We start from the raw sequence: 12,285 nt of genomic DNA on the forward strand, positions 1-12,285 counted from the left end.
AGACCTCTTTTTCTTCTATGTGGCTCTTTGCATTGTGCTCACTTGGGGCCTTTCACACACTTAACTCATTTATATATTTTTTACAAACGTGTTTTGGTCAGTATGTTTTTGTTACATTTATATGTCCAGGAAGAATTTACAGCTTATGGTATTTTGCTATGTCATCTTGCTTATGTAGTTTGTATAATTTTATAGTTTAGATTTGTAAAGTATATTTATCTGAGTCTAGCAACTGAAGTAATGTATTTGTATTGTTTCTTTCAGTTATGTGTTCTCATTTTGCCCAAGACCTTTGGCCAGAGCAGAGCATAAAAGATTCTTTCCAAAAACTGATACTGAGAAGTTATGAAAAATGTGGACATGACAATTTACAGTTAAAAAAAGAATGTGAAGGTGTGGATGAGCATAAGGTGCACACAGGAGGTTATAATGGATTTAACCAATGTTTCACAAATACCAAGAAAAAAATATTTCAGTGTGATAAATATATGAAAGTCTTTCATAAATTTTCAAATTCAGACAGACAGAAGACATACTGGAAAAAAGACCTTTCAAATGTATAGAATGTGGCAAAGCTTTTAACAAGTTTTCAACCCTTACTATACATAAGAAAATTCATACTGGAGAGAAACCCTGCAAATGTGAAGAATGTGGCAAAGCCTTTAAGTACTTTCTTCCCTTTCTACACATAAGATAATTCATACTGGAGAGAAACCCTACAAATGTGAAGAATGTGGCAAAGCCTTCAACTGGTCCTCACACCTTACTACACATAAGATAATTCACACTGGAAAGAAACTCTACAAATGTGAAGAATGTGGCAAAACCTTCAACTGGTCCTCATACCTTACTCCATATAAAATAACTCATACTAGAGAGAAACCCTACAAATGTGAAGAATGTGGCAAGGCTTTCAACTGGTCCTCATACCTTACTCCATATAAGATAACTCATACTAGAGAGAAACCCTACAAATGTGAAGAATGTGGCAAAGCCTTTAAGTACTCCTCAAACCTCACTACACATAAGATAATTCATACCAGAGAGCATCTCTACAAGTATGAAGAATGTGGCAAAGTGTTTAACCATCCTGCACGCTTCTTTGTCATTTTGAAGATTTGACTTAAAGTACATTTTATAGAATATGACACATTTTGACTTAAGCTATAGCTTGTGTAATATTATTCTGAGCTCTTCTGCTCTCATTTGGTTAATATTTACATGAAATTTCTACTTCCATCTTTCCACTTTCCATCCATTTTTCTCATTAGATCTCAACTAACTCTTGTGGAAAGGCAAGTTGAATCTTGATTTTAAAAATTTTTAATAAGCCTTTATATTGAAAGTATGTCTGTTGATTGGATAGTTATATATATATTAAAATAGTTTTTTGAAAGAGAAAAACTCACTAATGTTATTTTATTAATTGTTTTATTTGATTTTTGTATCTTTGTCTCTTGTTTTCTCTTTCTGTCTTTTTTGTATTTTTTTATTTTTATTTTTATATTGACATGCTGTAGGGAGACCCTCTGAAACTATGGCTATGGAAGGAAAGATGAAATGCTCCTGATAATTGTAAATACAAAATTACATGTAGGATTGTGTAAAGACAAAGCCAGGTTGGGCTGCCAGAATGAGCCAACAGCACGTGATGTGCTTCCCCCCTGCAGAGAGCCTATAAATGGATGTGCAGTCAGGGAGGTTTCACATCACTAAGATTCCTATCCCAGAAAAGCAGATGTTCATAGCTCTGGGAATGGAATGCGAGCCTTGTGGAGAGCCTATAAATGGACACATGAGAGGTGCCTGTTCATATGGATAAGATAGGGCTATAAACACCCTTATCTTGCCACGGCTCTTCTAGGTCTCTTTAGGGTTAAGACATACTCCCTTCTGAGAATTTGTGGTCTAATTGGTTGTGTAGTTTCACGTCCTCCTTCTATTGATTGTTTGCAACCAGCTTTTGCTGCAATTATTACTACTGATTAATATCTTGCTAATCATAGGTTATGGATAGACTGTGTTTCCATTTTAAGGCTCTGTTAGAAATTGCTGATGCACACACTATATTGTAAACTCTTATCTCTGTATACTGTGCTTCTGCATACTGATGTTATGTTAAAGAATTACTTCATTCCCATGTGACCATCTCACCTCATAATCAAATGACCCTAAATCCCTCACTAACCTACCCCCACCCTCACTAAACTTATTAATAAATGCTGGTATATCCAGTGCATTGGCAGCATTGCAGGACCAGAAAGTGGTGACCCTCATGGACTCAGCTTTCACTATCTGTAGGGACCAGCCCCACAGGGTTGGTGGGTCTCTCCCCATGTGTGGAGATGAGAGACTGTAGAAATAAAGACACAAGACAAAGAGATAAAACAAAAGGCAGTTGGGCCCAGGGGACCACTACCACCAAGTCACGGATACATAGTGGCCCTGAATGCCAGGCTGCAATGATACTTATTGGATACAAGATAAAGGGGCAGGATAAGGAGAGTGAGCCATCTCCAATCATAGGTAAGGCCACAGATGTCACGTGTCCACTGGACAGGGGGCCCTTCCCTGCCTGGCAGCTGAGGCAGAGAAGGAGAGGAGACAAAGAGAGAAACAACTTACACCATTATTTCTGCTTATTAGAGACTTTTAGTACTTTCACTAATTTGCTACTGCTATCTAGAAGGCAGAGCCAAGTGTACGGGATGGAACATGAAGGCGGACTAGGAGCATGACCTCTGAAGCACAGCATCACAGGGAGACGGTTAGGCCTCTGGATAACTGCGGGCAGGCCTGATCAGTCAGGCCCTCCACAAGAGGTGGAGGAGTAGAGTCTTCTGTAAACTCCCCCAGGGAAAGGGAGACTCCCTTTCCTGGTCTGCTAAGTAGTGGGTGTTTTTTCTTGACACTGATGCTACCGATAGACCACGGTCCGCCTGGCAACGGGCGTCTTCCCAGACGCTGGCATTACCGCTAGACCAAGGAGCCCTCTGGTGGCCCTGTCTGGGAATAACAGAAGGCTCGCACTCCTGTCTTCTGGTCACTCCTCACTATGTCCCCTCAGCTCCTATCTCTGTATAGCCTGGTTTTTCCTAGGTTATGATTATAGAGCAAGAATTATTATAATATTGGAATAAAGAATAAGTACTACTAACTAATGATTAATTATATTCACATATAATCATATCTAAGATCTATATCTGGCATAACTATTCTTGTTTTATATTTTATTATACTGGAACAGCTCGTGCCCTCGGTCTCTTGCCTTGGCACCTGGGTGGCTTGCCGCCCACACTATCTTGTGTGTGTCTTTTATTTCTCGACCTGCCGATCCACCTGGGAACAAAGAAAGAGCCCCATTGCATTGCGGGCTGCTGGCCAGATCCTGAAATAACATGCTTTCTGTTGTTGTCTTATTTCTTTTTTGTGTATCTATACAGATATTTTCTAAGTGGTACTTTCAAGGATTACATAAAACCGCTAAAAGGTCCAACAATATATTTGTTTGTGATAAATAATCAACTCCAGTTGCATACAAAAATTCTTCATCATTACATCAGCCTTCAAGTTTGTTATGGATTTTGCTAATTATATTTTTTACGTTGTATATTCATTAACAGATGTTTATAGTAATTCCTATACTTTTTTAAATTTTAGAAAATAATTAACAATGTTTTCTGGACCATTTTTATGTTAAGTAAGAAATTTTATTTTTGTGTATGTGCATATTTTTTCCAGAAAGTTATGTATTTTCATATGATTAATTTTTGTTTTCTTGCATTATATTACTTTCAGTGGAAGAAACTCTTTTCAGCATCTTTGATATGTAGGACATATGCAATGCCGATATACTTTCTCCGGATTTGATTACTTTGGAAGGACTTCTTTTTATTTGAGAGTACAATTTTCTCAATATTCTTATTCTCACTTCACAGTTTTTTAAAATTATAACTTTAACAATATCACATAGCTTCCTTCTGACCTGCAAAATTTTTTAATAAATTCACTGATTATCTGATGAAACCATGCTTATAAATAACACATCATTTTTATCTTGCACCTCCCAAAATTCTCTTCTTCTTATATGTGATTTTTGAAATTTTACTTATATGTGTATTTGTTATGAATATCTTTGGTGTATCCTAGTTTGTTTGTTTAGCTTCTTCAACTTTACATCATGTTTTCTTTTAAGAAATTTTCAGTTATTTTTTGTATTATTTATATTCACAATTTTTGTTTTTTGCTTTTTTTTTTTTTGATTCAGAGTTTTGCTCCTGTTGCCCAGGCTGGAGTGCAATGGCATGATCTTGGCTCACTGCAACCTCTGCCTCCTGGGTTCAAGCAATTCTCTTGCCTCAGCCTCCCATGTAGCTGGGATTACAGGTGCCCACCATCACACCCAGTTGGTTTTTGTATTTTTAATAGAGACAGGGTTTCACTATGTTGGCCAGGCTGGTCTTGAATTCCAGACCTCAGGTAATCCACCCGCCTTGGGCTTCCAAAGTGCTGGGATTACAGGCATGAGCCACCGCACCTGGCCTTTTTTTTTCCTTTTTAAGATTTCTTGTTGTTATCCTCATTTTTCTAATCTTCAGGAGTTGTCTGTGTTCCTACTTCACTTACTGAATATTATTCAATATATTTTATTTTATTTATTTATTATTTTTCTTTTCTGACACGGAGTCTGTTTCTGTTGTTCAGGCTGGAGTGCAGTGGCACAATTTTGGCTCACTGCAACCTCCGCCTCCTGGGTTCAAGCAACTCTCTCCCTCAGTCTCTCGAGTAGCTGGGACTACAGGCACCCACCACCATGACCGACTTATTTTTTGTATTTTTAGTAGAGATGGGGTTTCACTATCTTGGCTGGTCTTGAACTCCTGACCTCGTGGTCCACCAATGTCAGCCTATCGAAGAGCTGGGATTACTGGCATGAGCTACCAAATCCAGCCAGCTTTTTACTTTTAAAAGCACAATGTTATACTGGAGAGCAGGAGGACCTGTGTTGGATATAAGTAACAGACTTTACTTTTTCTTCTATGTGGCTATTCACATTGTACTCACCTGGGGCCCTTCATACACTTAACTTATTAATAAATTTGTAACAAATGTATTTTGGTCAGTATGTTTTTGTTAAATTTATATGTCCAGGAAGAAATTATAGCTTGTGGTATTTTCCTATGTCACCTTGCTTATGTAGTTTGTATAATTTTATAGGTTAGATTTGTAAAGTATATTTATCTGAGTCTAGCAATTGAAGTAATGTGTTTTTATTGTTTCTTTTGGTTATGTGTTCTCATTTTGCCCAAGACCTTTGGCCAGAACAGAGAATAAAAGAATCTTTCCAAAAAGAGATACTGAGAAGATATGAAAATCTGAGAAGACATGACAATTTACAGTAAAAAAAAGGCCGTGAAAATATGGATGAGTGTAAGGTGCACAAAGGAGGTTGTAACAGACTTAACCAATGTTTCACAAATACTCAGAGCAAAATATTTCAATGTGATAAATATATGAAAGTCTTTCATAAATTTTCAAATTCAAACAGACATAAGAGAAGACATACTGGAAAAAAACCTTTCAAATGTATAGAATGTGGCAAAGCTTTTAACCAATCCTCAACCCTTACTACATATAAGAAAATTTATACTAGAGAGAAACCCAACAAATGTGAAGAATGTGGGAAAGCCTTCAACTGGTCCTCACATCTTACTACACATAAGATAATTCATACTGGAGAGAAAGTCTGCAAATGTGAAGAATGTGCCAAAGCCTTTAAGCAGTCCTCTAACCTTACTACACATAAATTAATTCATACTAAGGGGAAACCCTACAAATGTGAAGAATGTTGCAAAGCCTATGATTGGTCCTCACACCTTACTACACCTAAGATAATTCATACTAAGGAGCAACCCTACAAATATGAAGAATGTGACAAAGTCTTTAAGAACTCCTCTCACCTTACTACACATAAGATAATTCATAAAGGAAAGAAACCCTACAAATGTGAAGAATGTGGCAAAGCCTTTATGTACTCCTCTACCCTTTTTTTTTTTTTTTAATTTTTTTATTTTTTTCTTTTATTGTAATTATTATTATTATTATTATTATTATACTTTAGGTTTTATGGTACATGTGCCCAATGTGCAGTAAGTTACATATGTATACATGTGCCATGCTGGTGCACTGCACCCACCAACTCGTCATCTAGCATTAGGTATATCTCCCAATGTTATCCCTCCCCCCTCCCCCCAACCCACAACAGTCCCTGAAGTGTGATGTTCCCCTTCCTGTGTCCATGTGTTCTCATTGTTCAATTCCCACCTATGAGTGAGAATATGCGGTGTTTGGTTTTTTGTTCTTGCGATAGTTTACTGAGAATGATGATTTCCAATTTCGTCCATGTCCCTACAAAGGACATGAACTCATCATTTCTTATGGCTGCATAGTATTCCATGGTGTAGATGTGCCACATTTTCTTAATCCAGTCTATCATTGTTGGACATTTGGGTTGGTTCCAAGTCTTTGCTATTGTGAATAATGCCGCAATAAACATACGTGTGCATGTGTCTTTATAGCAGCATGATTTATAGTCCTTTGGGTATATACCCAGTAATGGGATGGCTGGGTCGAATGGAATTTCTAGTTCTAGATCCCTGAGGAATCGCCACACTGACTTCCACAAGGGTTGAACTAGTTTACAGTCCCACCAACAGTGTAAAAGTGTTCCTATTTCTCCACATCCTCTCCAGCACCTGTTGTTTCCTGACTTTTTAATGATGGCCATTCTAACTGGTGTGAGATGGTATCTCATTGTGGTTTTGATTTGCATTTCTCTGATGGCCAGTGATGGTGAGCATTTTTTCATGTGTCTTTTGGCTGCATAAATGTCTTCTTTTGAGAAGTGTCTGTTCATGTCCTTCGCCCACTTTTTGATGGGGTTGTTTGTTTTTTTCTTGTAAATTTGTTGGAGTTCATTGTAGATTCTGGATATTAGCCCTTTGTCAGATGAGTAGGTTGCGAAAATTTTCTCCCATTTTGTAGGTTGCCTGTTCACTCTGATGGTAGTTTCCTTTGCTGTGCAGAAGCTCTTTAGTTTAATTAGATCCCATTTGTCAATTTTGGCTTTTGTTGCCATTGCTTTTGGTGTTTTAGACATGAAGTCCTTGCCCATGCCTATGTCCTGAATGGTATTGCCTAGGTTTTCTTCTAGGGTTTTTATGGTTTTAGGTCTAACATTTAAGTCTTTAATCCATCTTGAATTGATTTTTGTATAAGGTGTAAGGAAGGGATCCAGTTTCAGCTTTCTACATATGGCTAGCCAGTTTTCCCAGCACCATTTATTAAATAGGGAATCCTTTCCCCATTTCTTGTTTTTCTCAGGTTTGTCAAAGATCAGATGGTTGTAGATATGTGGCATTATTTCTGACGGCTCTGTTCTGTTCCATTGATCTATATCTCTGTTTTGGTACCAGTACCATGCTGTTTTGGTTACTGTAGCCTTGTAGTATAGTTTGAAGTCAGGTAGCGTGATGCCTCCAGCTTTGTTCTTTTGGCTTAGGATTGACTTGGCGATGTGGGCTCTTTTTTGGTTCCATATGAACTTTAAAGTAGTTTTTTCCAATTCTGTGAAGAAAGTCATTGGTAGCTTGATGGGGATGGCATTGAATCTGTAAATTACCTTGGGAAGGATGGCCATTTTCATGATATTGATTCTTCCTACCCATGAGCATGGAATGTTCTTCCATTTGTTTGTATCCTCTTTTATTTCCTTGAGCAGTGGTTTGTAGTTCTCCTTGAAGAGGTCTTTCACATCCCTTGTAAGTTGGATTCCTAGGTATTTTATTCTCTTTGAAGCAATTGTGAATGGGAGTTCACTCATGATTTGGCTCTCTGTTTGTCTGTTATTGATGTATAAGAATGCTTGTGATTTTTGCACATTGATTTTGTATCCTGAGACTTTGCTGAAGTTGCTTATCAGCTTAAGGAGATTTTGGGCTGAGACAATGGGGTTTTCTAGATATACTATCATGTCATCTGCAAACAGGGACAATTTGACTTCCTCTTTTCCTAATTGAATACCCTTGATTTCCTTCTCCTGCCTAATTGCCCTGGCCAGAACTTCCAACACTATGTTGAATAGAAGTGGTGAGAGAGGGCATCCCTGTCTTGTGCCAGTTTTCAAAGGGAATGCTTTCAGTTTTTGCCCATTCAGTATGATATTGGCTGTGGGTTTGTCATAAATAGCTCTTATTATTTTGAGATACATCCCATCAATTCCTAATTTATTGAGAGTTTTTAGCATGAAGGGTTGTTGAATTTTGTCAAAGGCCTTTTCTGCATCTATTGAGATAATCATGTGGTTTTTGTCTTTGGTTCTGTTTATATGCTGGATTACATTTATTGATTTGCGTATATTGAACCAGCCTTGCATCCCAGGGATGAAGCCCACTTGATCATGGTGGATAAGCTTTTTGATGTGCTGCTGGATTCTGTTTGCCAGTATTTTATTGAGGATTTTTGCATCAATGTTCATCAAGGATATTGGTCTAAAATTCTCTTTTTTTGTTGTGTCTCTGCCAGGCTTTGGTATCAGGATGATGCTGGCCTCATAAAATGAGTTAGGGATGATTCCCTCTTTTTCTATTGATTGGAATAGTTTCAGAAGGAATGGTACCAGCTCCTCCTTGTACCTCTGGTAGAATTCGGCTGTGAACCCATCTGGTCCTGGACTTTTTTTGGTTGGTAAGCTATTGATTATTGCCATAATTTCAGCTCCTGTTATTGGTCTATTCAGAGATTGAACTTCTTCTTGGTTTAGTCTTGGGAGGGTGTATGTGTTGAGGAATTTATCCATTTCTTCTAGATTTTCTAGTTTATTTGCATAGAGGTGTTTGTAATATTCTCTGATGGTAGTTTGTATTTCTGTGGGATCGGTGGTGATATCCCCTTTATCATTTTTTATTGCATCTATTTGATTCTTCTCTCTTTTTTTCTTTATTAATCTTGCTAGCGGTCTATCAATTTTGTTGATCCTTTCAAAAAACCAGCTCCTGGATTCATTGATTTTTTGAAGGGTTTTTTGTGTCTCTATTTCCTTCAGTTCTGCTCTGATTTTAGTTATTTCTTGCCTTCTGCTAGCTTTTGAATGTGTTTGCTCTTGCTTTTCTAGTTCTTTTAATTGTGATGTTAGGGTGTCAATTTTGGATCTTTCCTGCTTTCTCTTGTGGGCATTTAGTGCTATAAATTTCCCTCTACACACTGCTTTGAATGCATCCCAGAGATTCTGGTATGTTGTGTCTTGGTTCTCGTTGGTTTCAAAGAACATCTTTATTTCTGCCTTCATTTCGTTATGTACCCAGTAGTCATTCAGGAGCAGGTTGTTCAGTTTCCACGTAGTTGAGCGGTTTTGAGTGAGATTCTTAATCCTGAGTTCTAGCTTGATTGCACTGTGATCTGAGAGACAGTTTGTTACAATTTCTGTTCTTTTACATTTATTGAGGAGAGCTTTACTTCCAAGGATATGGTCAATTTTGGAATAGGTGTGGTGTGGTGCTGAAAAAAATGTATATTCTGTTGATTTGGGGTGGAGAGTTCTGTAGATGTCTATTAGGTCTGCTTGGTGCAGAGCTGAGTTCAATTCCTGGGTATCCTTGCTGACTTTCTGTCTCGTTGATCTGTCTAATGTTGACAGTGGGGTGTTAAAGTCTCCCATTATTAATGTGTGGGAGTCTAAGTCTCTTTGTAGGTCACTCAGGACTTGCTTTATGAATCTGGGTGCTCCTGTATTGGGTGCATATATATTTAGGATAGTTAGCTCTTCTTGTTGAATTAATCCCTTTACCATTATGTAATGGCCTTCTTTGTCTCTTTTGATCTTTGTTGGTTTAAAGTCTGTTTTATCAGAGACTAGGATTGCAACCCCTGCCTTTTTTTGTTTTCCATTTGCTTGGTAGATCTTCCTCCATCCTTTTATTTTGAGCCTATGTGTGTCTCTGCACGTGAGATGGGTTTCCTGAATACAGCACACTGATGGGTCTTGAGTCTTTATCCAATTTGCCAGTCTGTGTCTTTTAATTGGACCATTTAGTCCATTTACATTTAAAGTTAATATTGTTATGTGTGAATTTGATCCTGTCATTATGATGTTAGCTCGATGTTTTGCTCGTTAGTTGATGCAGTCTCTTCCTAGTCTCAATGGTCTTTACATTTCGGTATGATTTTGCAGTGGCTGGTACCGGTTGTGCCTTTCCATGTTTAGCGCTTCCTTCAAGAGCTCTTTTAGGGCAGGCCTGGTGGTGACAAAATCTCTCAGCATTTGCTTGTCTGTAAAGTATTTTATTTCTCCTTCACTTATGAAGCTTAGTTTGGCAGGATATGAAATTCTGGGTTGAAAATTCTTTTCTTTAAGAATGTTGAATATTGGCCCCCACTCTCTTCTGGCTTGTAGGGTTTCTGCCGAGAGATCCGCTGTTAGTCTGATGGGCTTCCCTTTGATGGTAACCCGTCCTTTCTCTCTGGCTGCCCTTAACATTTTTTCCTTCATTTCAACTTTGGTGAATCTGACAATTATGTGTCTTGGAGTTGCTCTTCTCGAAGAGTATCTTTGTGGCGTTCTCTGTATTTCCTGAATCTGAATGTTGGCCTGCCTTGCTAGATTGGGGAAGTTCTCCTGGATAATATCCTGCAGAGTGTTTTCCAACTTGTTTCCATTCTCCCCATCACTTTCAGGTACACCAATCAGACGTAGATTTGGTCTTTTCACATAGTCCCACATTTCTTGGAGGCTTTGCTCGTTTCTTTTTATTCTTTTTTCTCTAAACTTCCCTTCTCGTTTCATTTCATTCATTTCATCTTCCAGGGCTGATACCCTTTCTTCCATTTGATCGCATCGGCTCCTGAGGCTTCTGCATTCTTCACGTAGTTCTCGAGCCTTGGTTTTCAGCTCCATCAGCTCCTTTAAGCACTTCTCTGTATTGGTTATTCTAGTTATACATTCTTCTAAATTTTTTTCAAAGTTTTCAACTTCTTTGCCTTTGGATTGAATATCCTCCCGTAGCTCGGAGTAATTTGATCGTCTGAAGCCTTCTTCTCTCAGCTCGTCAAAGTCATTCTCTGTCCAGCTTTGTTCCGTTGCTGGTGAGGAACTGCGTTCCTTTGGAGGAGGAGAGGTACTCTGGTTTTTAGAGTTTCCAGTTTTTCTGCTCTGTTTTTTCCCCATCTTTGTGGTTTTATCTACTTTTGGTCTTTGATGATGGTGATGTACAGATGGGTTTTTGGTGTGGATGTCCTTTCTGTTAGTTTTCCTTCTAACAGACAGAACCCTCAGCTGCAGGTCTGTTGGAGTACCTGGCCGGCCGTGTGAGCTGTTCACTGTCACGCACTCATTCATCACAGTGGGAACCTCTTCACTGTCAGCAATTCATTCACCACAGTGGGAACCTGTTCACTGTTCTTCACACGTTCACCACAGTAGAAACTTGTTCACTGTCAGCCACTCATTCATCACAGTCGGAACCTATTCACTGTCACCCACACATTCACCACTGTGGGAATCTGTTTACTGTCGGCCACTCACTCATCACAGTGGGAACCTGTTCACTGTCACCCACTCATTCATCACAAAGGGAACCTGTTCACTGTAAGCCACTCATTCATCATAGCAGGAAACTGTACACTTTCAATCACATATTAATCACAGTGGGAACCTGTTCATTGTCACCAAATCATTCATTACAGAAGGAACCTTTTCAGTGTAACACACTCATTCATCACAATGGAAACCTGTTCAATGTCACACACACATTCATCACAGTGAAAACCTGTTCTTTATCACACATTCACGCATCACAGTGGGAATATGTTCACTGTCACCCACTCATTGATCACTGTGGAAAACTGTTCACTATCAGCCACCCACTCACCACAGTGGGAACCTGTTCACTGTCACCCACTCACTCACCACAGTGGAAACCTGTTCACTGTCATCCACTCACTCATCACAGTGGGAACTTATTCAGTCTCACCCACACATTTACCACTTTGGGAACCTGTTCACTGTCACCCACTCATTCATTACAGGAAAATCTTTTTCAGTGTCACCCACTCATTCATCACAGTGGGAACCTGTTCACTGTCAGCGACTCATTCACCACAGTCGGATCCTGTTCACTGTCACCCACACATTCATCACAGTGGGAACCTGTTCACTGTCACCCACTTATTCATCAAGGTGGGAAACTGATCACTGGCAGTCACATATTCACCACAGGGGGAACTTTTTGA

General features: G+C 38.8%; 1 protein-coding gene across 1 annotated transcript in view; it reads left to right on the plus strand.

The window, feature by feature from the left end:
- The first annotated feature begins 265 nt into the window (after positions 1 to 265).
- Positions 266 to 12,285, plus strand: part of LOC129051817 (zinc finger protein 729-like) — a 54,291-nt gene continuing 42,271 nt past the window's right edge. Inside the window, 4 exon segments of the mRNA XM_063720002.1 lie at positions 266 to 523; positions 604 to 662; positions 665 to 1,084; positions 5,527 to 6,015. Of these exon segments, the coding sequence (XP_063576072.1) occupies positions 267 to 523; positions 604 to 662; positions 665 to 1,084; positions 5,527 to 6,015 (1,225 nt within the window). The 5' untranslated portion in view covers position 266.

The sequence above is a fragment of the Pongo abelii genome, chromosome 20 (genome assembly GCF_028885655.2).
Source record: "Pongo abelii isolate AG06213 chromosome 20, NHGRI_mPonAbe1-v2.0_pri, whole genome shotgun sequence".
Taxonomy (NCBI): domain Eukaryota; kingdom Metazoa; phylum Chordata; class Mammalia; order Primates; family Hominidae; genus Pongo; species Pongo abelii.